The sequence below is a fragment of the Trichosurus vulpecula genome, chromosome 2, assembly GCF_011100635.1.
Source record: "Trichosurus vulpecula isolate mTriVul1 chromosome 2, mTriVul1.pri, whole genome shotgun sequence".
Lineage (NCBI taxonomy): Eukaryota > Metazoa > Chordata > Mammalia > Diprotodontia > Phalangeridae > Trichosurus > Trichosurus vulpecula.
Genome location: NC_050574.1, coordinates 182,261,771 through 182,288,145, shown reverse-complemented (window position 1 = coordinate 182,288,145; position 26,375 = coordinate 182,261,771). Strand labels below are relative to the sequence as shown.

The 26,375-nt window shown below is 33.3% G+C and overlaps 1 protein-coding gene across 1 annotated transcript; it reads left to right on the top strand.

The window, feature by feature from the left end:
- Positions 1–24,663: 24,663 nt before the first annotated feature.
- LOC118836875 (ATP synthase F(0) complex subunit C2, mitochondrial-like) lies at positions 24,664–25,008 on the top strand. The gene has a single exon (XM_036743998.1). The coding sequence runs from the start codon at positions 24,664–24,666 to the stop codon at positions 25,006–25,008; it is 345 nt and encodes a 114-aa protein (XP_036599893.1).
- Positions 25,009–26,375: the final 1,367 nt, after the last annotated feature.

Here is a 26,375-nt window from a genome sequence, read left to right as displayed (position 1 = left end):
CTACTGCAGAATCAACTTACAATAACATTACATCTTCTAATTTGTGTGACTGACCAACTCTAACAAGCATGGAGGGGGTAGTACCCTATTCATTTCAATATATTATGAACAGAATATCAGCAAAAAGACCTTCTGAATCATCCTAATCATATGTATTTCTCTAGAGCAGAGGCTCCTTAGGTGGTAGTTAAGTGAACTTGGTGATGAGAAAACCCCTAGCAATCCTCCTGCTTCCTGTTAGAATGCACAAAAGGGTAAGTATTCAGAGAAATGTTATAGAAGCTTGGATAGAGGAAAATTATATTGTATTTCTACTGACCCAGAACCAAGGGAAATAAATCTTGTTACTCTTCCCAGGGAGAAACTCCCCAGTCTGTCAGCAAAGCTCTAGTTAATGAAACCCTTACTTTGTGCTCAGTGTTGGCTTTTATACGAAAGTGTTGATTGAAAAGATTATTCCCTGTTAGTTTAGGGTTTTCCTAGAAGAAAAGTAACAGGCCTGAAACATGTCTGAAAGTTTAACCAAGAAAAGGGTGAATAATACCTGGAGACAAGGCTAACAGCTGAGTCGTTGGAGTGCTTAGGAAACCGATATTACCTCTAAAAATCAATGAAAAATTGGCCTTGAAAACAAATATTCTGACTTGGATGTTAGCAGCCTTCACTTGTCAGGCAAAGCTTGTTAGGAAATAGATTCACTCTTTTATGCCCATTAATGATGCTAACCAATGCCTTTTTGTTACATAAGAACATGCTTTATAAGAAGTAATGGTTCACTTTTATAAAATAAACTATTTGCAATCAAGAGAAGCCTGTTAGGCTTCTTCTCTCCTTTCCTCTGTGAGAATGGACAGTCTTCACCAGGGCTGATCAATCAATACTTACTGAATTTAATTACTGAATTGAGGTAAAAGGCTTGGGTCTTGAGAGTCTTAAAAACAGAAACACTGGACTCTAGATTCTCAGTGTCTGCAAAGAACCATTACATTGTGTGTGTGTGTGTGTGTGTGTGTGTGTGTGTGTCTTCAAATTATTTCATTTCCTATTCATAGCAATCCTGTGAGGTAAGCGTTACAGTTATGATTATCCACATTTCATAAATGAAGAAACTGAGACTGAGAGGTTAAGGAACTTGTTTAAGGTCACATAGCTAATAGATGTCTGAGATGGAATTAGAACCCAGACTCTCTAATTGAATATAGTTGGTGATTCACTTCTTTCTGATGCTTGAGTTATAATACATCTAGGATGTTTTATGCTTTTCTTTCCCTCTTAAGACTATTGTTCTCTCCCTCCCCTTCCTCTGGTTGCTGAAAAGCTTTTTGGTTTTAACTCATCAATCCACAATCATCTATTAACCACTTGCTGGATGCCAGGCACAACTAAGCAGCAGGAATACTATTATATCAAAATATATAATCCTTGTCCTGAAGGAGATTATATTTTAAATGTGGAAAACAAAAGGTATAAAATATTGTTATATATGAATAGACTCAGGGAAAAGAGGATATCAGTGGTTGTAGGGAAAGGATGGTTTGGTCTTGTCTTCTCTGTACAACCAGGAAGATAGACTATAACACGTGCAAAAGAATTGTGCTCACATTCAAAGAAAATGAAAACTACCATAAGACTTTAAGGTTCATAACAATACTTTGAGATTGCTAGTGAAAACATTAATCTCCTCATTTTAGAGAAATTAAGGATATAGGTGATTAAATGACATTTCCAGGAATGTAGAGGTAAAGTATCTGAGCCAGAACATGTGTGTGTACATGCATGTGTGTGTGTGTACATGTGAGTTTTAATCAACGTAACCTACTGCATCTCTTAATAAAGTACTACTGCTCTGAAGAAATAAAAGAGACAGGGGTCAGTTTGAATCAGTTATATTCTTTGATGGTAGACACTTGACAGACTTTTCTGGAAGGGCATTTAATTTGCAAAATATTTTGCAAAACAAGGTAAGCTCCAAATTTTAGAGAGCCAGATTATAGTCTGCAAAATACTCAAGGGTTATCACCTCAATTTTCAGCACTCCCTCTCCCCCCACAAAATTTCCGTGAGTAGGATAGAAATCTGGTCCGGGCCAATAGATTAAAAAGTAGTTGTGGTTGCAACTTGATGGCTTTTATGATACACTCTGTTATTAAATGGAAAAAGCCACATCAGGTTTCTGAAGCTGACCCACCAACTCAAATCTGCTCCAGGTTTGGTTCGAAGTGCTATAATTTAGGTTCACTCTTTATAAACAAGCCACAGGATGCTCTCCAAGTTCTTCACATGCAGAAGTTCTGCATTAAAATGGTAAACAGAATTATAAACAAGGAGAATATTCCCTATAAACAAATACATCTACATCTGTTTTCCCATGTTATCATGTATGAATAAAGCCACTTACTGGGAAATAAATATAATTGACTTGCTTACCTCTGAAGTTCAAAAGAGGCCCGTAGTAATAAGTAAGATCCCTAAAACATTAATGTAAGTAAGGTTTTATTTGGACTGCTTTGAATTTTAACTTTTAGCCCCTGGAACATACACAAATGAAGATCAGTAACTAAATCCTCGAGCTCATGTGAAAAAAATCTTATAAAGTAATAATGCATTTTAAAATAATTCTCTCTCTCTCTCTCTTTCTCTCTCTCTCTCTCTCTCTCTCTCTCTCTCTCTCTCTCTCTCTCTCTCTCTTCTCTTCTTGATTTTTTTTTCTGTTTCTGCCTTTGTTGGAGTTTGTTTCTCCTCTATGTCTCTGTTTTTGTCTCTGCCTGTTTCTATTTCTATTTTCTATTTCTGTTCTATTTCTGGTTCTCCATCTCTCTCTGTCTGTATCTGTCTATCTATCTCTCTCTCTCTCTCTCTCTCACACACACACACACACACACACACACACACACACACACACACACACACACACACTTGTGATTTCATTGGTTAAATGGCTTGTCTTGGTACACTAAGCCTGTATGGGTAAGAAACAGGATTGAATAGAGAAATTCTGATCTTTGAGACAAGCTTTTTATCCCCTCTACCATGCTGATTCTTTTTTCTTTCATGTTTCTTTATATTTACATTGTCTTATGATCTTATTTCTAACTAATAGTGTGTGAATGGAAGACATGGCATTGGGAACACCATGACTACTGGGATAGAAATGCATCAGCAGGACTTTAGGGTTGGAAGAGAAGGTAGGGATCTTCTATTTGAATTCATAGGCCCTTTTTGGTTATATGTATCCATAGAATCATGTAATTAGAACCAGTGTGTATCTTCAAGGTGATCTAATGTAATCCCCTAATTTTACACATGAATATGCTAATTTCAGAGTGTGCAAAGTGACAGAGATGAAATTCTTTCACTCAAAACACTATATTTGCTTCACTTTACCTACTTGGGACATACAGTCTATATATGCCATCTATGCTGACTGGTCATCCAGTCTCTGTTTGAACATTTCCAATAATGGGCATCCGTTACCTTCCTGGATAGCATCCTAAGATTTTTCCAAACATCCTTAATTATTAGCCATTCTTCCTTAAATGTGAATGAAATTTATCTCCCTGAAATTTCTGCCTGTTGGTCTTAATCTTCTCCTTAGGAGTCACACGGAGTAAGTACGAGGCATCCTTTACATGGCAATGCCAAAATTTGAAGACAGAAATCAAAGAAGCCTAGAACCTTAAAGTGTGAAAGGACTATGATAACTACTGTGCAAAGGAATCCCCACTGTAACATATCCAACATTTAATCATCTAGTCTCTGGTTGGGAGAATCTACAACTTCTAGAGGCATATTATTTGCTTTTGGACAGCTCTGATTATTAGGAAGTTTGTCTAGTCACCAGGCCCAAATTTTCTCCTTTGTGACTTTCATCGTTACTCCTGGTTCTTCCTTCTGGGAACAAGTCTAATTTTGTTCACATGACAACTCATCTAGAAATAAACATCAAGGTTCATTTCAGTAATCCAATGACATATGCCAGTCATCAATTAATATTACTTGGTGAAATGATGCATGATTACTCCAAAAGTAGATTTTTAATCTGCTCACTCTGTGTTCCAATAATGTCATTAATTCTTTTCCTTTTTTGGTGGGGGGGGATAAGAATTCCTGACTAACTCCACCTTTATTCCTTTTCTTTTCCCTTAACCCATATTAACATCTCTGTTAACATAGATACTGTTGTGTGCAAGTCCTGAAATGTTCCTGCATTTTATGTCAAATCTTATGGGAGAATGTATTCATTTAGTATGGTTAGAGCAGATAGCAGCTTTTTCAATTATTTTAGTGTAGTTAGATTCGTGCCATCAGACTCAAATAGAGATTTAAAAAAATCCAGTCTAAGTACATCTATCTCCTTTCCCAAGTCATTTGGGACCTCAGTGCTATTTTTGTATGATTATTATTTCTTAGTTCAGGAATTTTTATTAATTAAAGATGTTTCAAAGACCTTAGGTTTATCAACTTTCTCTCTTTAGACTTTAGTAGCTCCTCAATTTTATTAATTTATTTATTTTATTAATTTATTTATTTATAAATTTATTAATTTATTAATTTTATTAATCTATGCCTAAGGATGAAGGATTTTTTTAAATACTATTGTCCAGCATTGGTCAAACATGTTATTGTGTGACTTAAAGCTTAGGATACTGTTGAGAAATATCAGTAGGATTCTCTGGCTATTAACTGGAAAGATTTGTTTCCAGTTTTGTTATGACATATTAATGACGTATAATAAAAGTCCTCATTTATTCAGTCCATTTTATGAGAATTTTGGTTTGTCTGCTTTTGTTGTCAGCGCTATTATATTTTGTGAAAAATTTTAAGCAAGAGAATTATTGATATCTCTGATTTGTTCAGATGCATGTTTTATAAATATTATATACATTTTTTCAATTAAAATATTTTAATTATGCTTTTTATATTTATGCTGTATCACTCTTGATGATATATCCCCAATTTTTAAAAGTTAATTTTATTTTTATTAAACAAAACATATTTTATCTTCCTCCCACTACCACCTTTACAAGAAAAGAAAGAGAAAAGAAGAGAAAAGAAAAGGGTGACACTTTTAATAAAATTACATAGAGAAGCAAAACAAATTCCTTCATTGGTCATGCCCAAAAAAAAAATATGTCTCTTTTTATGTTTGTGTCCTTCACTTCTCTGATAGGAGCTGGCTAACATTCTTCATCATTGGTCCTTGTTCAAATGTGTTTCATCTTCTTGAAGTACCAGAACATTAAAGAGTGACACCTTTTCTGCTATTCTCCATTTTAAGCTGATAAACATAACAGTTTTGAGGAGGGAAAACTTAAAACTTTATGTTAATCTATTTCTAGGATTCATAGGAACAGCTTTATTGGACCACCTGGGCTGCTGATTCAATTAGTGGTATGTTGAGAGAATAAGTGACCAGTGTTTCACGGTTCATGCCAGGACTTCACTCTAGTGATTGAGGCTCAGGGGACAAAAATAAATACAGTATTTTAATCTGACTGGTATTTCATTACTTTCCCATTATTATTCTTATTAGCAAAGATGCTTTGAAGAGCATTCTATGTATTGAGTCATAGGACTTCATACTATCCATGGATGTTTTCTCTATCATCTATCTATTTTCCTTATCTTGATTTATGTACCCTTATCAATTCTCTCTCAGAGGTAGATGTCTTGCAGATTTTTATTACCTCATGTGTGAAGTTCATTGAGAAGGTCTTTAAAAGTTCCTCTCCCTCTATCCCAATGAATTTATTATGAGACCACTAGGTTACATTTCCTTACCTGAGGAAAAATATCATAAAGAGTGTTAAGCCTTCCTACCTTACAGGTAGATCTTACTTCCATTTCCTACCTTTCGTGTTGTGTCTCATTCCATTGTTTTCTGTAATTAACCAAAACCCATAAAACAGGGCTACTGATTTTTAAAAAATATCCACTTCTTCCCTCAAGCTGATTATTAAAGATGTCTATTTGCTCTTCTTTTAAGTTTGTAGATTTCATATTTTGAATGTATTCCTAATTTTTTGTGTATTCTCAGTTTCATTAATATGTGCCTGTGCAGAATAGGTTCTGATGATTCTATTTATTTCTTCATTTGTGTGTGTGTGTATGTGCATGTGATTTCATCTTGTTCATTTGTTATTTTGTTGCTTTGATTTTGCAAATTCTTCTTTTTAATCATTTTAACTCTGGGATGATCAAGTTGTTCAGTCTTTTCAAAGAATCAGTTTTCAGTTTTATATATTATTTCTATAGATTTTTTAATCTCCAATTTTTTATCCTCCATATTTTAATGTCTTTTTTCTGTGCTTTTTTTAGGTTTGTGTATTTGCTTTATTTCTAGTCTTTTAAAGATGTGTTCATTCTTTAATCTTTTATTTTTCTACCTTATTAATGTATATTTGTAGGGATATTTCTTTTTCTAAGAAATTTTGGTGTGTTGATTCAATACCTCTTTCTTTTACATAATGGTTCATTATTTTATGATTTGTTCTTTCACTCATCATTTAAGATTTGAGCACTAAGGTTTCATTTAGGTGTATGTCATTTTTTTGTACTTCATGAACTGATTACTATTTTTATTTTATTATGATCTCTACAGGATATGTTTAATATTCCTGAATTTTTCCATTTAATTACAGAATCTTTGTGCCCTAATACATAGTAAATTTATTTTTTCCATGTGCTGCTAAGAAATGGGTATAACCCTTAGCAGTCCAATTTACATATTCTGAAAATGCCTTAAGTATTTTAGGCTCAGTTTCTCCAGCATCTTTTTTAGTTCTATATTTTCCATTTTGTTTATCTTTCTGTTAGAATCATTCAAAACTTAGAAAGAAGCTTTGAAATCTCTCTTCTCCATTCCATTCTATTCCATTCTATGTCTTATGGAAGTTCAACTAATTTTTCTTTTAGGAATCAAATGTTAAGGCATTTGGAACATATTAATATTGACATTTATTTATTAACTGTTTCCTTTCAATATAATGTAGTTTCCATGTTTATTCTATTTATGTTTTGAACGTTTGATTTTGCTTTGTCTGATACCATGATTGCAACACCTGCTTTTGGTATTCATGCAATGAATATTAATTTTTTCCAAGCCCTTAATTTTGTATTCTTTGTATGTCTTTACCTTTTAGGTGTGTTCCTTCCTTCTAAGTAAGAGATTGGGGGATTTTTTTCTTATCCAATCTGTCATTATCTTTCATTTTATTGTATTATTTAATCCATTCACATTTAAATTTATTAGAATAAGTTTCTATGTTCCTCCATATCAGAATCTCTCCATTTCTTCTCTAAGCATAATGCAATGACTTTTGTTATTTTAGCTAAGTCTATCTTTAGGCAATCTTATTCCCACAAATGTCCTTCCCTTTATCTTTAACCTCACTCCTATTTCTTACCACTTTCTTTAGGAGTTTTGAAAACCTTTATTTCCTTTTTCTTGCTTTTAGATAGTCATTTTATGTTTATCCTCTCTTTTAAAATAATATTGTATTTTTCTCCAATTGAATATAAAACAATTTTTAACATTTTTTTAAATTTTTGATTTCTAGATTTTCTCCCTTCTTTTTTCCCTCTCTACTACGCAGTAAAAAAAAAAATAAACTTTCTTTTCCTCACCTTCAATGTTTTTTGTCCATTAGTTTTTATTATTTAATTTCTCTCATTTTCAAAAATAAATCTTTTTCTTGAAATATTTCTTCATTCTCTTCATTACTATTTTCCTTACTTTCTGTTCCAGATTTTTATTCTTTGATTCACTGTACTCATACTTAAAGTTCTTTTTTTTTAAATGCTCTGTATTCCTCATGGAATTAAAGCTTCTAAAATATCATCATTTTGCTACCTCTTCTAAACTTTCTAATTTATTGCCTTGTAGATCTTGTTTCCTGGGTCCCCTTTTCTGCACTTCCTCTCTTAGAAATACCAGTTTCTTCAAGTGAAAGAATATTGCCCTACAGCAGGAATTTTCCCTAATTGTGAAGTTCATTACTAACCATGTTTCCCCATAGTCATTTTTTTCCCCATTTGCCTTGAAATTTCCTCTCTGGTGCTTACTCTTCCAGTCTTCTTGATCTCAGTTGTCTGTAGGAGCTCTATTTCCTTTCTTTGAAATAGTATAAAAGATCTCCGTATGTACTAAATACCTGCTCATAATGTCCATTGCAAAGCCCCCATCTCTTTTAAAAAGAATTATAACTTTCTTTTCAAATAGGGACATTAATCAATGGTACCCGTTTTCATTACTGAAACAATATTTCTCCTTTTTTTTTTGCAATTAAGTGGTGCACTGATGAGAAAATTTAAAATGGAATAAGAAAGACCTGAGTTCAAATCCATCATAGCACACACTAACAGTGTGACCCTGGGTAAGTCATTCAAGTGCTGTCTGCTTCAATTCTTTTTAATCTTTTTTTATTTTAGACAAATGCTAAAACTTAAATACATAATAATAAAAGAAAAATAAACTTATTATAAACTTAAATATAAAATAAGAAAAATAAAAACGTGTCATGTGCACAGTATAACATGGGAGAGGATTCAGAATGCATAGCAATAGCTTTCCATTTCAAGAAAGCCTATATATTAAATATTTCATATTATGTTGAAAGCTGTCCATCTTTTCTTTGCTTCCTTGTAGGTCCTTGTTCTCTGTAGTACACTTTTTATTGTTCTCCCCCCTCCATCCTCAGGATACAATGAAGTGTGGACTTATTTATATATATATATTGATATATACATATATGTATACATATATAGATATACATATACATACATATATAAATATATATCTCCCTAAGAGATTCTACTCCTAATCTTTGTTTTTATGTTTCTGCATATTTCTTTTTTCCTTTCTTTCCTAACTCCTCTACTTTGTTTCTACCCACTACCTTGCCCACCTATTACTTAATCTACCTCTCTACAACAATCCCTTATCTTCCCCTTCCCAAAAATCAAAACACTCTTTTGTACATCCCTTTAACCTATTCCCTCACTCTCCACTCAAAAGAGCCCTCTTTTGTCCTCTCCCCCTTCCCTTAGACTTTTATTTATTTCTAAATTTAGAAGACTTCTAGTTGTATATGTATTTTTCCCTCTTGAACCCATTCCTGATGAAAGTAGTTTTCTAGAACCAACAGTCTCCCTCCCCCATCCCTCTCTTTTGGCTCTTCCTCTCACACTTCATTTGAACAAAATAATTACTCTTTTAGCTGTTATTAAATGGCTTTATTTTTGGAGTCATATCATAATCAGGTCTACCACAATCTTTCTTATATTCTACCTAATTAATGATAACAATCTTAGACATAGGTTTTACATTTTACATATACAAAAGGTAAAGTCTATCCTTATTGTTTACATATCTCATATGTTTGCTTTCCAATGTGTTTGAAAAGAAAAACATTTCTCCAGGTCTTGATTTCTTTCTTGGAATTCTTTGAACATCCCTTTTTATGGAATGCCCACCATTTTTCATTTAGAGTTACAGTCAGGTTTGGCAGTTATGTCCCTTTGGGTTCCATCATGATCTTCTTTGCTTCTCAGAATATATTATTCCTTTCCCTCCTACTATTTCTGGTGATTTCAGCTTAGTCTTGTGTTTCTCAAATTTGCTTTCCCTTCCTCTATATATGAAGATATTTCTCTTCTTCATTTGCAGAATTTTTTGTGTCATTGTAGCTGTTAAATTTAAGCACCATGTTTCTTACAGTTTGAAGCAGTGTGTTTTTTTCTCTGTTTATTTTGTTTGGTTTTTCCTGGAGGCAATCTGTGGATTGTTTTGATTTATATTTTTTTATGTGTTCAAAAGTTCTGGGCAGTTTCATTTATTATTTCCTACATAATGCTATTTATATTTTTGAATTTTTAATCTTTTTCATAATCTTCTAGGAGAACTATAATCCTCAAGGTGTCTCTATACATCCTGACTTCTGAGATCAATATGTTTTGCTGATGTGGAGATCATGTTTTCTTTTGTTTTTTACATCTTTTTTTCAAATTATTCATCATGTCTATGTATTTTCATTCTCAATCAGGTATTCTTTACTTTTTATCACTCATGAAATAACCCAAAATCAATGCATTTATTTAAATTTTGCTATTTCTGGTATATGTGATGAGAGAAGCTGAATTAGTACAGTGGGTGTTAAAAATTAGCCTTCTCTTTTTTTAGCTAATTGAATTTTTTATGTCATTTGCATTCTTGCTAACCTAGACCATGGAGACTACTAAAAGTGTTTCACCTCATGCACTTTGGAATGGTTTGGAGTTTATGAGTATCAGGGAAAATAGTCATTCATCTTCTTGGTTACATAACTCAGAAATTATTTCAATAATTTTTAAGACTTTAAAGGTACCCTGAGATTAAAACCTTTGAGAACTTTTGGAATAAATAACTTGTAAAATTCTTTCCAACATTAAGATTCCATAATTCTGAGATCTGTAAATTAGCTATTCTTTCCAGCTTCATGTTGTCAAGGTTAGGGAACAATTAGACTATGTCTAGTCTTAGACATCATGAACCCCAGAATAAAATGTTTATTATATCCCAAAGTTTTCATTAATTCTCTAATTAGCTTCTCCTGTTTGGATTACAATTAAGTCCAAAATAGAAGTTCATTTTCATTTCTTCCTCTACTTACAAAAAAAAGGTTTAACAAGGAAATTGGAGATTTGTCAAATACTCTGTTTTTTGTGTATGAGTCAATGTAGATAATACTCATGAAGGGTCTTTTATCTCACTGTTTAAGTTTAGTCTTTTCATAGACTCCATATGGAGGCAAGCTACTTCCTGTTGCATTCACAAATTGAGTAATGTTTAACTATTATCAGTTTTAAATGTTGCATAGTGAAGTGATACTCTCTTATTCTAAAACGTATTTCTATAGGGTTTTTTGTCTGCATTTATCATGGACTCCGAAAATGTCAATTTTTCCCCTAATTTTTGGTGTGGAAGTATTAATCTATTTAGAGCTAAATTAGTTCAATAATAATTACACACACATACATACAGACATATACTGACAATATTACACTGGTTTTTGGTAGGCCACTTTCAAAAACTGCTGTGGTCTATTTTATAATTCCTAAAATATACATGAAAATTAATGCTTTATGGGTCTTGATTGCTTTAAATTATCTGTTCTTCCCATTCTGATTTTAGTATGTTAGGAAGTCACTTCAAATATTTAGCTCCAACCTTCTCTTTTATATCTTTAAGGTTAACCTATCTCACTTGGTATTTGGAGGTATTCCTGACATCCATTAGTTCAATGTGATCACCATATATTAGCCTTTAATCTTTGTTATCCCTTGGCAAAGACTAAAGTTTTTAGATATATGAACCCCAAATGCTAATTTGGTATTGTTGGAGAAAGATTTCATGGAAAAGAGAACTGTTTAATTTTTTTCAAGGGGGAGGATGTGCTATTATAGCTTGATTCCATACATACATATCAAAAGGTTAATAATGAGTAATGGTTTGACTCCTTTAATTTAGAAGCCATACTTTGTCCAATTGAGAGAAAGGACAGTGGATTTAGGTCTATGCAAAATCACAATGGGAATAAGTCATCTCCCTCATAAATACTACTATTTATGTGAATTGTTCTTTTCATAATTCTTCTTGAAGATGGAAGTTTTTTTCCTTGTAGACATAAAAAATTCTAATCTTATTACTAGTCCTGGGTCTATTATATATCTTCACAGTATGCAGATAAGCCATGAATATGGAAATGAGTCAGCTTTGGTGTTTTAAATTGGCTTCAAGTTCAGTAAAAGTCAATATTGTGATATGGCATCCAAGAAAATTAATGTAGGAGGCTGAACCAAGATGGCAGAGTAGCAAGAAGTATAGCTGAGCTCTGTCCACCCCTCCTCCACGAAGATCTAGAAAATGTATCAGACCAAGTCAATATTGGGAAATCCAAGAAAAAAAAAACACAATGAGTCAGTTTCAGTTCACAGATCTAAGGTACTGAGAAGGACACTTGTGTCTGCAATGGACTTTCTAGGGTCCCAAGACCTAGGCTATGTACCAACAAAGTTGTAAAGGAAAGAGTAGCTTTGTGGGTTTGACCCTAGGAAGCGAGTAAATTTCAGTTCTAGTCAAGTCTGAAATCTGAAGTAACATAACCATGGCATGAATCTCAAATGAAAGGAGAGCCTACATTTCTCCTTTTCAATCTGCAGAATTTCCCAGATGGCTGATATTGGCTGAGACCAGCAGCAGTCTACTGGAACTTTCAACCATAAGGAAGCCAACAAGAATGTTGTGCAGACCCAAATTGAGGTCAGGAACTTACAGAGCCCAGAACAAGAGGTCTATGATCATTTTTTCCCCTAAATGAGACTACATTGGGAGTACTGAGAACTTGCAAGTGACCAACTGAAGTTACCCTTGGAACATGGAATAATGCAACACATTACCCCCCAGAAATCAGCATAAGGATCCAAGATGACAAAAGTTCAAGTCAGACACTCTCCCCAGAAATCCACAGAGATTGGCCCTAACATAAAGTACAAAGTCAGAAAGTTGGCTAGAAAAATAAACAAAGAAACAAAAACGCCACAGCCTATCAAGATTTTTGAAATGTAGCCAAAGCATTGCTTAAGGAATTTTTTTTTCTAAATACTTTTATCAATAATAGAGGGAAAGAGCAGATTAATGAATGGGACATGCATTTTAAAAACAAAAACCCAATAAATTAAAAATCTTCAATTGAATTAGAAAAGAGAAATCCTGAAAGTAAAAGATGAGATGATTTGAAGTGAAAAAAGTGAATTGATAAATAAAACTTGCATCTATTTTACAAAAAAAATTAATAAGATAAACTCTCAGCTCTACTGATTAAAAAAAGAAAGTTAATTTCCTAGCATCAAAAATTAAAAAGGTGAATTAACAATTCATGATAAAGAAATAAAATAAATTATTAGAAACTATTTTCCTATATTGTACACTGATAAATAAAATTGGCGAATGCATACAAAAATAAAACACTCAGATTAATAGAACCAAAAAGAAAGAATTTAAATAATCCAGTTATAGAAAAATAAATTTAACAAACTACAAAATGCTTCAAACAAAAGAAAATAAAGGACAACAAAAATTTACAAGTGAATTATATCAAACATTTAGACAACAGCTAATTCTAGTGTCATATAAACATTTTGAAAATATGAAAAAAGAAGTCCTAAGAAATTCATTACAAATAAAAATCTGATCTTGATATGTAAGCCAGGGAAAGAAAAATAGAGACCAACATCCCTAATGATCATTTATAGCAGAATTTTAAATCAAATAAAATATTATCAAGTTGACTAGTATTATCATAAGTATTATACGGTATTGACCAAATTAAATTTATATTAGGAAGGTAGGACTTTTTCAAATATTAGGAAAGCTAAATGCATAATTGACCATATTAATAACAAGAAAAACAAAAATTATATGATTATATCAATAAATGCAAAAAATAAAGCATTTATCTAGTTGCAATACCCATTTCTATTTAAAAATAAAACATTAGAATGCATAGAGATAACTCTTTCTTCAATATATTACATAGGGTCTATCTAAAACCAAAAGCCAGCATTATCTGTAAAAGGGTTAAACTAGAGGCCTTTGCAATAAGATTGGGGGTAAAGCACATATGTAAACTAAAAGCCTTTGAAATAAGTTTGGGATAAAACAAATATGTCCATTACCATTATTGCTTTTTGATATAGTGTTAGAAATACTAGCTATAACAACTAGCCAATAATGTGAAATTGAGAAAATAAGCATCTGGCAAAAGGAAATAAAATTATTAAAATTTTCAGATGACATTTTGGCTTATTTAGAGAACCCTAGAGCATCATCATCATCATCATCATCATCATCATCATCATCATAATAAACTCCAATTAATTGGAAAAAAATTAACAACTTCAACAAAATCATGATACATAAAATATTACATGATTCTTTGGCATTTCTGTATATTACCAGCATAATCCATTGGGAAGAGAGAGAAAGAGAGCTATTTAAAATAATTAGAGGAAGAAAGAAAAATATCAGAAGTCTACCTGTGAGGACAGATGCAGAAATTATATAAACTCAATTACAAAATACTCTTTAAACAGAGAAACATCTGAATAATTGGAGAAATAGTCATTGTTCATGGGTAGACTGAGTCAATATGTGAAAATGAAAATGCTACCTAAATTTAGTCAGTCAGTTCCATACCAATCAATATTTCAAAGGAACACTTTCTAGAGCAAGAAGAAAATAAGAAAATCGATATAAAAGATCAAGAATCTCAAGAGAATTAATTTTAAAAATTGTGAAGGAAGGGGCCCAAGAAGTACCAGATTTCCTACAATACTACAAAGCAGTAATTGTCAAAACAATTTGGTACTCTCTAATTTAGAGCTTGATCCATGTAATACAGTATTCAAAAGCAAATGAGCATTGTACTCTATGCTTTGCTGAAGTGAATTCTGTGAGATATTTGGGCAAACTCATTATTCAACAACAACAACAATAAAAACTGTTTAGAAAACTGGAGAGCAGTCTAGCAGAAATCTGGTATAGACAAACACCATATACCATGTACAAATATAAGCTCCAAATGGATACATGACTTAGATATAAAGTATCACATCATAAACAAATTAGAGAAGTAAGGAAGATATTACCTGCCCAAGATTCAGGAACGAAAAATGGGTAATTTTGATTTTGTGTACATATGCATAAACATATGCACATATACACACATACATGTGTGCATGCATATACATTCATATGTGTATATATATATATATATTCAAATTTTCACAAAGATAAGAAGTGCAGTTAAAATTAGAAGAGAAGCAGGTAAATGAGGAGGAAATCATTACAGCAATTTTCTCTGATAAAGATCTCATTTCTAAGATATACATGGAATCAAATAAAATTCATAAGCATAAAAGCCATTTCCAAATACCACTTCATAATGATAAATGGTCAAAATCCAAGTTATCAATAGCCATATTTTTATTTGCTCCAAATCAATAATAGTGAAATGAAATGAAAATTAAAACAATTCTGGCATTGCACCTAATTCTTATCAGACATGTTTGCAGTATTAAAGAATTGGAAACGGAAAGAGTATCTATCAATTGATGAATGTCTTGAGAAGTTATTATATGTAAATATAATAAAATATTATTTTTCTCTAAGAAATGAAAAGGATGATTTTAGATGAATCTATTAGAACTGGTCTGAACTAAGGCAGAGTGAAGTGAGCAGAATAAAAATAACAATTTACATACTAACAATAACAGCTGGGGTCAATTCTATCTATCCAAAAATCACTTGAGGCAGAGACCTAGGCTGGTGAACAATAAATTGCCCAGCATGGTGAGAGGATCCTTTGAGATCAAGCTCCTAAGGACAATGCCATCAGAGTGGACAGAGTCAGAAAGTAAGCAATAGGGAGAAATTGAGAGTGGAGGTGAGGATAAAGACTGAACTACTAAAGATCTAAGGAAGAAGGGAATTTAAAAATTTGAAACTAAGTAGATAAATCAACAGGGAAAATATTAAAAGCAGTAGAAATACCACTTCTAGATATAATAAAGGAGTTCAGACATCTATGAATAAAAACTTTAAACAGAGGAAAATGATTCAACCTTTGATGAGATGGAGAACTCTGTAGAATGTAAGGAGAACATAGAAGTGTAATAATACACTGTTCCTGAGTGCTTCAAAAGAGAAATGAGAATTATTAATCAGAATATATGCCCTGCACAACAAAAATAATGGAGGAAAAAAGACCCTGCAATCTGTAGTGGCAAGTTTTAAGAAACAAAGGAAAGAGTGAAAAATAAATCAGGAATGCAAATATGCAAAAGTGAAAGACCATTTTGAAGAAGAGAAACAAAAAACAATAACATTAGAAAAACACATACTCGTTATGCAACAAAACTGATCTTGTGGTCAGGATATATAGAGATTACCCAGGGAATCGTAGGTCTCCCAAAACATGATAGGACAAAAGTCCTTCATGCCATAATTCAGGAAACAATAGGAAAGAACTGTTCAGGACTTTTGAACACAGAAAATAAAATGCCAATGGAAATAATTCATATGTTGCCTCCAGAAAAATCTCAAGGCTGCAAACTCTAGGAAACATAGGAGTTAAATTTAATTATTCCAATTAAAAGCTACAAGCTGTATAAGTGATCAGGAGAAAGATCTTCAAATGCAAGGAAAAGGAAATCTGAATAACAAAAGACTATTTTGCAACCACCAGAAAACACATTAGAGAACGGAATAAATGCTCTAACCATCAATAGAACTCAGGATGCAGCTCAGGATGACCTACCCTGTAAATGTCAACTTAATTATAAGTAAAAAAAGATGGACTTCAGTGATAAAGAGGCATTTAAAACACTTTTAGAAAGAAAACAAAAACTGAAGAGATCATTTACTTCCCAAACACCCCAGACAACAGGTATATAGGAGGAGTGAATAATTGTAGCAGCTAAAAACAACAACAGAGTAACAGGAGACAGATCAGTAAGCTTTCTTTCCAAATATACTAAAGGAGACAGGAGTGAGAGTGGAAATCCAGCAGAGATGACAGTGAAGAGGTGGGCCTGGGACATTTATGTACCAAAATTTGCAAAACCCTGCCTATAGTCAAATTAGTGGAGTAATTTCAAACAGACCATCCCCTGTACTTAACACAGAGTAGGTGCCTAATAAGTGTCTTCTATTTTAATCTTTTCATTGCCTGAACCTAATGCAGGCATTTATTAGATTCTAATTGAGTATGTGAATCACCTTTGAAAAGAGCATGATGAATAGCAATAGAACTTGACTTGGGGAAAAAAAGAGACCAAAGCTGGACTGATTTGGAGAAGGGGAAAGGAATAGATCAAGCTCTTCTATATACAGGCCAGGGAACTTTATTTTTGATGCCTTGAATAATTCAAGATTATATTATTAAAGGAATAGTTTATGAAAACAAAAAAAGGAAACAGTAATCAATAAAAGAAAATATGTCCACAATGACTTGTAAATTATATGTAATTATATTTTTAATTTATAATTTTTGATATATACATATAAAATTTATAATTTTATTTATATTTTGCTTTCTTGAAACAACCTTAACTTCAAAGCAATGAAGGAGGGTGAGGTTTTGAATCACTTACCATTAAATTAACTTCCTATAATACCTGCAATAGTAAAACCCGAACATCCTATTATGACTAGAAAGATAAAACAGAACCATGAATCTCTTCAGCACATTGAGAATTTGGATTGATGCAATGAAAGATCACTGAGAAGACAAAATGAAAGTTGTCTCTTGCTGACCACCTAACTAAACCTAAACTCTCCAGGATTTGAATGAGATTAACTTATGATACATCAGAAGTTCTACAGTCTACATAAAGATACAGAAATATCTTTATTTCTGCTATGTATATTTAAAGAGATGAAAATATTTTAAATTTTCTTCATAAGCCTAGGATAACAACAACAACTGGCATTCCTAGAGTAGTGTAAGGTTTGCAAAACTCTACAAATATTATCTCATTTGATCCTCACAACAACCTTAGGACATAGGTGCCATTATTCCCATTTTACACGTAAGCAAACTAAGTCTATGAGAGGTTAAGTGACTTGCTTAGGATGACAAATCTAGGAAGTATCTAAGGCCAGATTTGTACTCAGATCTTTCTGAGATAAATCCCATGTTCCTGAATCCAACTCTAGAATTTTCTCTACCATACCACACTAAGGTATAAGGTCAGTCTTGAAGGAAATAAAAGATTAACTAGGGAGTGCAACGGATAGCTTGCTGCACCTACAGTCAGAAAGATCTGAGTAATGGGAATTTGAGTTTAAGGGAGGTAGTACAAAGGTTTAACCCAGGAGGTTCATCCAACTTCACACACACACAAACACACACACACACACACACACACACACACACACACCATAGAATATTAGAATTAGAGGAAATTTTTGGAGCCATCTAATCTAAGTCCCTCATTTCCTAGACGAGGAAATTGAGCTGGAGACTATGTGTCACATAAGATCAAGATCACCCCATGATGACAACCATCTCTCCTTTCCACATGAGTCTCCTAGTAATAGGTCTCTATATTGCATGCTTGTGCAATACATTGGTCACAGCCTGCGTAGTGACTTCCTAGTTGGGCCAATGAATACCAACAAACTTATTTCTTCTGAATTATAAGCAAAGGGCCAGGCACTGAGGATACAAATAAAGTAAAAACAAACAATCAACAACAAAACCCTGCCTTTAATCCCAGGCTGTTGTCATTTTAATGGGGGGATACAACATGCAAAAAAATTGTTTCTAATTACAACTAACATTTTATATAGCCCTTTAAAATTTGCAAAGCACTTTAGGAATATAACTCATTTTATCCTCAGAACAAACCAAGAAATATTTATCCTTGCAATAACCTACCCAAGGCAGATGTTATTATCTTTCTCATTGTGCAGATGGGGAGAACAAGTCTGAGAGAAGTTAGATGACTCACCCAAAGTAACAGTTACTTAGTGTCTAAGGTGGGAGTTCAACTCCCATATTCCCCATTCGCAGTACACTATTCTATCTACTGACCCACCTAGTTACCATTGTATATATCTGTAAAATATATGAAGTATAATAAAAAGTAATATAAGGTTATGATCTGGGGAAATCTTGTAAGTATGGTGCTGGATTACAAAATGAGTGTACCTCCTTCTCTCCTCTATCAACCATGGATATGCTCAGAAAGAAGAAAGCCTTACTGCTTACAGTAAACATTCATTTCTAAAATGTAAGCTGTTTAAGCATAGGTTTACTAAAGATGTCACTCCCATATTTCTCACCTGAAACTGTCCTGGTATTCAGTGAGATGTAAAAGCTAGTAAATGTCACCTTTGCCAGCTAATCACAAACACTGCCACTATCTGGAAAATGCTGAAAATAAGATTTTTTGTAATATTTAAAAATATTCATCAGAAGAGTTCACCTACCTGTGCTACAAAGAATAACACATTCTGTAACACTTTGAAGGCAATGTGCTTGGGAAAATGAAATATAGTAATAGCGAAAAATGGTGGGTGTTTGAATTTTCAGATAAAATGTACAGGACAAAGCCTCCAACTCAGAACCTTCAAACTCAGAATTCCTGAGAAGTTGCCAACAAGTAAACTCATAATATCAGTACAGTCAAAAATATTTAGATAGATATGGAGCAATGGACCTGTCAGAGCATCTTCTTGTCAAAAAGAGGCATGGCAAAATGGAAGTAATAGCATAGAAAATAGTCATCATCATTTATTTAAAGAATTACATGTTCCATGTAACATTTATTATCCACATTTGGCATTGTTACTGAGAGGTGATATTGATTTGATTCCCTGAAAGATATGTCAACTGAAGAACTGAGGCTGAAAATCTCCTAGCATAACTTAAATGGACATGTAATCAAATCTTCCTTTCCTTTCTTCTTATCCTCCCAGTGTTTACCTAGCTGACTTGCACTTACACTTACAAGATCAACTCTCATATACTACCATTCATGAACCAAACATTGGATATATCCATCAGCTTTTTGTGTGACCCAAGTATAACAATGAACAAGGGCACTGCTATGCCAGCATGACCCCATATGACAGAGAGTGAGGGTGGTTATTTATGGTCGAAGGTCACAGTCAGTGACATCAATTATTGCCTTGACACCTATCTCATCAGGAATGACTGGAGAATAATTAAATCAATTCTCTTATGATGCAGGGGATGACCTACTAGAGTCCACTCAAATCCAAGTGACTCTAAGATTAATGGTGCCATTATCAGGAGTGAACACAACACTATTAAAATGTCTCACCAGTAATTTTCAATGCCACAAGCTGTTGTTTTTGCAATGAAAACAACAGGGTTCCTCATTCCAAGATGGATTTCTGCCACAGAATTAGTATGGAATCTCAGAATGGATTTGCTACTAACAGGGCTGATCAAGATAATGATGGTAGCTTAGGATCAGATTAGCCTTCTCTATAGGACAAATAACAAATAAAGCAGTGAATAGAAAAAGAGTTTCTAATTTTCTTTTCTTTTTTTAATTTCTATAGCATGGTAGAAAGGCAGAGAGGTAAATAGATAGACCAAGAATAAGGAATCCCTGGCCCTAAATTTATCTCATCTTGAAGTGGTTGGAGACAGCTATGCTGTGTTTTCTCATTTGTAAAATGAAGTCATTTATTGGACCACAGTTATTCTACCCAAGATGCAGGAGACATTTTTGAGTTGATGCCCACAAAAAGCATTAAAATTCTTGGATATGAAGGCTATGGTGAGCTTCCCAAATAATCTTCTTAATGGAAAGATTTGATCATGTCACACCTCTGCTTAAAAGCCTTTAGAAGCTAGTATTGTATAAAAGAGAGTAAGGGATTATAATTAGATGATTTGGGACTAAAGTCTAGCTTTGAAACTTAGCTGGAGGACCACAGGCAAATTAATTAACATCTCTGGACCTCTATTTCTTTATCTGCAGAATTTATATTTGGACTACATATCTATTTTACAGTTTATATTTGTTTATTTGGGGCTTTTTGTGAATAAAACTCTTTGCAAACCTCCACTCACTGCAGAAATGTTGTTCAGTATAGGGTAAGGTACTTTACAACTTACCTTTCTAGATTTATCTCACACTCTTACCTTTTCTTCAAATAAGTTTTTATTAATATTTCCTATTTCTTCCATCACCATAGTATCCCAAATATCTATTTCCCCTTTCTTTCCCCAAGAGCAATCCTGTATGAGAGAAATTTTTAGGAAGGAAAACATAAATGCACACAAACACTACACACATATTTGTATACATGAAAGCTAGGTGGCACAGTGGATAGAACACTGAGTCTGAGGTCAGGAAGACCTCAGTTCAAATTTAGCCACAGACACTTATTAACTGTGTGACCCTGGGCTAGTCACTTAACCCTGTTTGCCTTGTTTCATCATTTATAAAATGAACTGGACAAGGAAATGGCAAACCACTTTAGTATCTTTGCCAAGAAAATACCAAATGGGATTACGAAAAGTTAGACATGACCAAAACAACTGAACAATATATACACACACATCATATACATACATAAACATACATTTATATGCATATATATGCTTATATGTATTTGTAAATATGTATGTATTGTGTGTGCATATAGAATTTTATATATTTTAAACACAAAAGTTTTATCAGAGAAATTTTACAAGAAAATATTTTTCTTGTTGAACACTTTCTTTTTTAGCCTAGATGCATTGATGTTGTCTGCAAACAGAAGTTTTTCATTTTCAAGTAATGCAAATTATCTATTTCTCTTGTTTATTTAATTGTCTACCTGTATGCTTAGGAATACATATCTTAGAAGCGTGTGGCCTGTTTCTCTTCTTATATTTTTAAAATCATCATCTGGTCATGTGCCAATGTAGAATGTATTGTGGCATGTAGTATAAGGAGTTGATCTTACCTAATTTCTGCCAGACTGCTTTCCAGGATTCCCAGAAGTTTTTATGAAAAGGGAGGTTTTTTTCCCCCTGGATAACTTATATTTTCCTCTTTATCAAACACTGGATTGAGTTCTATTGTATATTTTGTATGCAATTGCCTCTATTTCCTGTTTGGTTAAGAATACTTCTCTTGGACATACATGATCTGTTTCTCTTCTATTAATTGTTTCAATTAGTATCTTTATTGATTCCCTGGTATTTTTTCCAAGTAAACCATCATATCATCAGGAAACAAGGATAGTTTTATCTCACTGTCTTTTGTCTTAGTGAATTGCCAGCATTTCTAGAATTATATCAAATAATAATGGGGAGAGTATACATACTTGCTTCACTCCTTATAGTAGAAAAGGAATGAGTGTATTCACCATAGCACAAGATGCTAGTTTTTTATTTTAAATAATTGCTTTCTATGATACTTTTTAAAAAGTGCCTTTACCTAGAAGGATTTTTAGCATAAAACAAGTATTTTACTCTGTCAAAGGCTTTTGAGATGATCATGTAGTTTTGGATGTTTGGGTTTTTAATATTGTGTTAGTTGTTTTCCTAATGTTGAACCATCCTTGCATCCTTAGTATAAATCTCACTTGATCATAATGATTTGTTTATTGGATAAATTATTGTAATATGATAGGATTGTATTTAAAATATTTTAATAATATCCATTAATGATATTGGCCAATAAATTTCTTTCTGTAGATGATTTTCCCTGATTTTTTATATTAAGACTACATTTGCATCATAAAATGATTCTAGTAGGGAACTTTTTCAATTTTTGAGAATAATTTGAGTAGAATGGATACTAACTGTTCTTTAAAAGTCTAATAGAATTTTCCTGTAAATGCAACAGGGCCAGGTGATTTTTCCTTTAGTAGTTTTCTTTATATCGACATCTATTTCTTATTCTGAGATGGGGTTCTTTAAGATTTCTATCTATTCTTCTGATAGTTTAGATAACATATTTTTAAAGTAACACTCTAATTCTTCTGTGTTTTCAGTTTTGATAGCACACAACTGCATAATCAATTCTGATTATTCATTACAATTCTTCTGATTTTGCTGTAATTTCACTTTCCTAATTTGCTATTTTATTGATTTTCTTCTCTCTTCTTTTTAATCAGATCAGCTAAATGTTCATCAATTTTATTAGTCTTTTCAAGGAATAGGTTTTTCGTTTTATTTATCATTTTTATTTTTTGTTTTTAATTTATCTATTGCTCCAATGAATTTTAATATCTCTCCTTTTAGCATATTCAATTCATTAATCTTTTATTTTTCAATTTTGTTAAAGTGTTATAATAAGGATATGGTTTTCTTCCTAAGGACTACTTTAGCTGCATCACAGAAATTGTATCTTTTGTTTATTTTATTTATTTTTTTTTCTGTTAGACTTATGAAAAACTGCTAGAGGGATATTGAAGTCTCCTGTCACTCTTGTGTTATTGTTTATGTCTTCCTGAAGCTCAGATACTGTGTCCTTTATAAATTTGAATGATAAAGCATTTGAAGAGCATAAGTTTTATTACTGATAGTCATATGTTATCTATGTTTTTTTCCTAGCATAATATAGTTTTCTTGTTTTATTTTTCCTTTTTTATTTTTGAATAGTAGCTTTTGATTTGTTTTAAAGCACAGAGTAACTACTACTTTTTTGGATTCACTTGATCCATAGTAATTATTTTCCATCTCCTCAATTTTGTTTTGTGTATGTCTGTGTTTATAATTTTTTTCTTGAAACATATTATTTTTTCTTTCTTATTCAATCTGTCACTCCTTTTCATTTTATTGTTTTTTTAAATCCATTCACATTTAAAGTTATAAGGGTTAGGTTTATAGTGTCCTCCAAATGTCCCTAACGTTGACTTTTTTGTTATGTTTTTTCCCTCTTCTGCTGTAAACACAGTATTATATTTCTTTAATTTATTTTTCTTCAATCATTTTTTAAGTTGTCCATGTTCCCAATTTCTTTCTTCTTGTCCCTCCATCCCCTCTTCTCATTTGTTAACCTTTTCCCTCTAGGGTTTTATTTATTAGATCCTTTCTGAATCTAATGATATTTTTTTCTGGTTATTTATTTCTTCCCCTTCTTTTTTTCCCTCTCAGTTAGCCATATAATTTCCTTCTTGCTCTCCTTTCCTTCGGCTAGTCCTGTTCATTAGTTTTTTTTTCTTATTTCATTTTTGCACCCCCTTGAAAAAAGCATATCTCTTACTCTCTTCATCACCTATATGCTCTTTTCTGTTTATTTTAGGGCTTCATTCTTTGCTTCATGGCCCCTAGAATTATCTGATCTCTCTATTTTCTCTGTATTCTTTATATAATCAAAACTTCCAAGGAATTCATTCCAAACTGTGCCTTCTAGCTGCTTTCTGACACTGTTATGTAGGGTTAAGTAAGCCTATGGATTCCCCTTTTCCATTGTGCCTGATTCTCAGAAAAATGTCAATTATTGCAATAAGTGCAAGAGAGGATACTGCCTCATGATAGAGTCCCTCTCTTCCCTCCCCACCATTCACCAATACCATATAATTTTACATTACTCCCCTATATTTTACTGGAAATATTTTCCCTTTGTCCATGCTCTCCCATTCCTCCAGGTGCCATTTGCTCCCATGGGTTCCAAATTCCTTCTTCCTAGGACAAGTAGACTTTCCAGGCACCACTTCCCCTAGATATTAACAAGTATAAGGTCCTTGTCTCCTTTCACTCATAGGAGCACTCTTTGTTGGAACTCTCCCACCTCCAAAGTAAGGCATCCTACCTCTTCCCCCAGTCTTTCTCCTCATTTCATTCACTCCCCTGTAGGCTTTTCTGTTTCTGAAACCCCAAAGTTACCTTCCTCTCATTACTGGCTCATAATTTGACAAGTGCATCACTTACTCCTCTCCACTTCCTTGTTCTCCGCCCCCCTTTCATGTGACCTCCCATGTTACAATGTAGTCCCACAAAAGAAGCATTCTCTTCTCCCCTGCTTTGCTGGTAGCTCTTCAACTTTGCCCCTCACCCCTTGAGAATGTACACCTGCATCAAGTTCATCTCTTCCCCTGCCCTTGTGAGTCGCAGCTCTTAGCTGCTGAGCAGACTGTTATCTGCAATGGTGCTAAAACAGCCAGAGGTCCAAACAGATGAGAACCTCAGCATTTTGGCAGCATCACATCCCTTAACCTCATTTGTCCCCAGATGTGAATTCCAAACTAGCACTGTCCCAAGGGACACAGCAGCCAAGTTCATTGGGGCTAGGCCTGGGGCTGCCACTGTGAGGGTGGCTGTCTCTGGAGCTGGGATTAGGACTGTGTTTGGAGGTCCCATCATTGGTTATGCCAGGAACCCCTCCCTGAAGGAGCAGCTCTTCTCCTATGCCATCTTGGACTTTGCCCTGTCTGAGGCCATGGGACTCCTTTGCCTGATGGTGTCCTTCCTCATCCTCTTCACCATGTGATGGAGTCATTTCCATCCTCCAACATTTCTGAATGTTCCTCCTCATCCTCCTGGCTTTACCTCCCTCTCCCTCTCACCAGCCATGAGGAAAGCCATGGGCCCAGGGTTTGACAGAGGGAAGACAAATAAATATTGTATTAATTAAAAAATGAAAAAAAAGAAGCATTTTCCAGTAGGTAAAGGATCACATTCTGTTTGTAATGCCCTTTATTCACCTCGTCACTCTTATATCTCCTTTAGTGCTTTCAGAAAGAAATCCCTAACAGGTTTTTAATGTTATCATTCTCTTGCTGTTGTTTGCTATATTTATTTACTCCTTTTAAAATTCTATTATTTGAGGTGTTCAAAAAGCCAACGATATCTTTATTTTTGGTTTTCTTACAAAAAAGTTTCAAACTCATCTTTGTTATTGAATGTTCATCATTTGTCCCATATGGTTAAACTCAAATGTGCAGGATAGGTCACCCTGGGCTGCAACCTGAAATCCAATATTCTTTTAGAATACATTATTACATTCACTCCTACTTTTTCTCATCAGTGAAGAATAGTCTTGCATTATTTTAATATCCTTTCCTTTGTATTTGGCAGGTTTCCTTCTGATCACTGGCAGAACTTGTTTTTTTTTAATTTAATTGTTAAATTTAAACACTACTCCTTTAGATTTTTTTTTCTAGGGGCAATCTGAGAACTCTTTCAATTAGGATTTCATGTTGTAGGTTGAGAAGTTCTGGGAACCTCTCCACTATGATTTCTTTAATTATGGTGTTAAGATTTTTTGTCTTGTCATTGTCTTCTGAGATATCTCTGGTTCTTAGGTTGCCCTTACATGTCCTGTCTTTGAGATCAATAGATTTGGCTTGCATAATAAACATATTATTAATAACTTTTTAAAAATTTCTATTCTTCTAGGTTGCCCTTCACTTCTGTGTATTTGCATTCCCAATCTATTGTTTTCACCTTTGTTTCTTTGGTGAGGCTTGCCACTGAATATTCAAATTTTTCTATCCTGCTAATTATATTTGCTGTTTAAATTCTGCTCTCATAATTTCCATTTCACTTTGAGGCAACTAAGGAATAGCCTATTGTGGTTCCATGTTCTCCTCAAATTCTACAGGGTCCTTTGTTCCATCAATTATTGGGTGATTTTCTTTCATTTTGCAGTATTTATTTATAGATGCCTAAACTTATTCACTAGAATGAGCCCCTATTTCCTTCTGTTACTGTTTTTCCTGTTGATTTATCTGTTTATGTGCAAGGCCTCTGAAATTTATTCTTCCTGTAATATTTGGTACTTTCAGTTCCTTCCCTTCTCACTTATTTCTCTTATCACTCACTTCCTGACTCCCTGTAAGGCAAGCAAAGTGGAAC

Excerpts from the sequence above, each read along its gene's own strand:
- LOC118836875 (XM_036743998.1), top strand. The coding sequence starts at position 24,664 with ATGGTGCTAAAACAGCCAGAGGTCCAAACAGATGAGAACCTCAGCATT.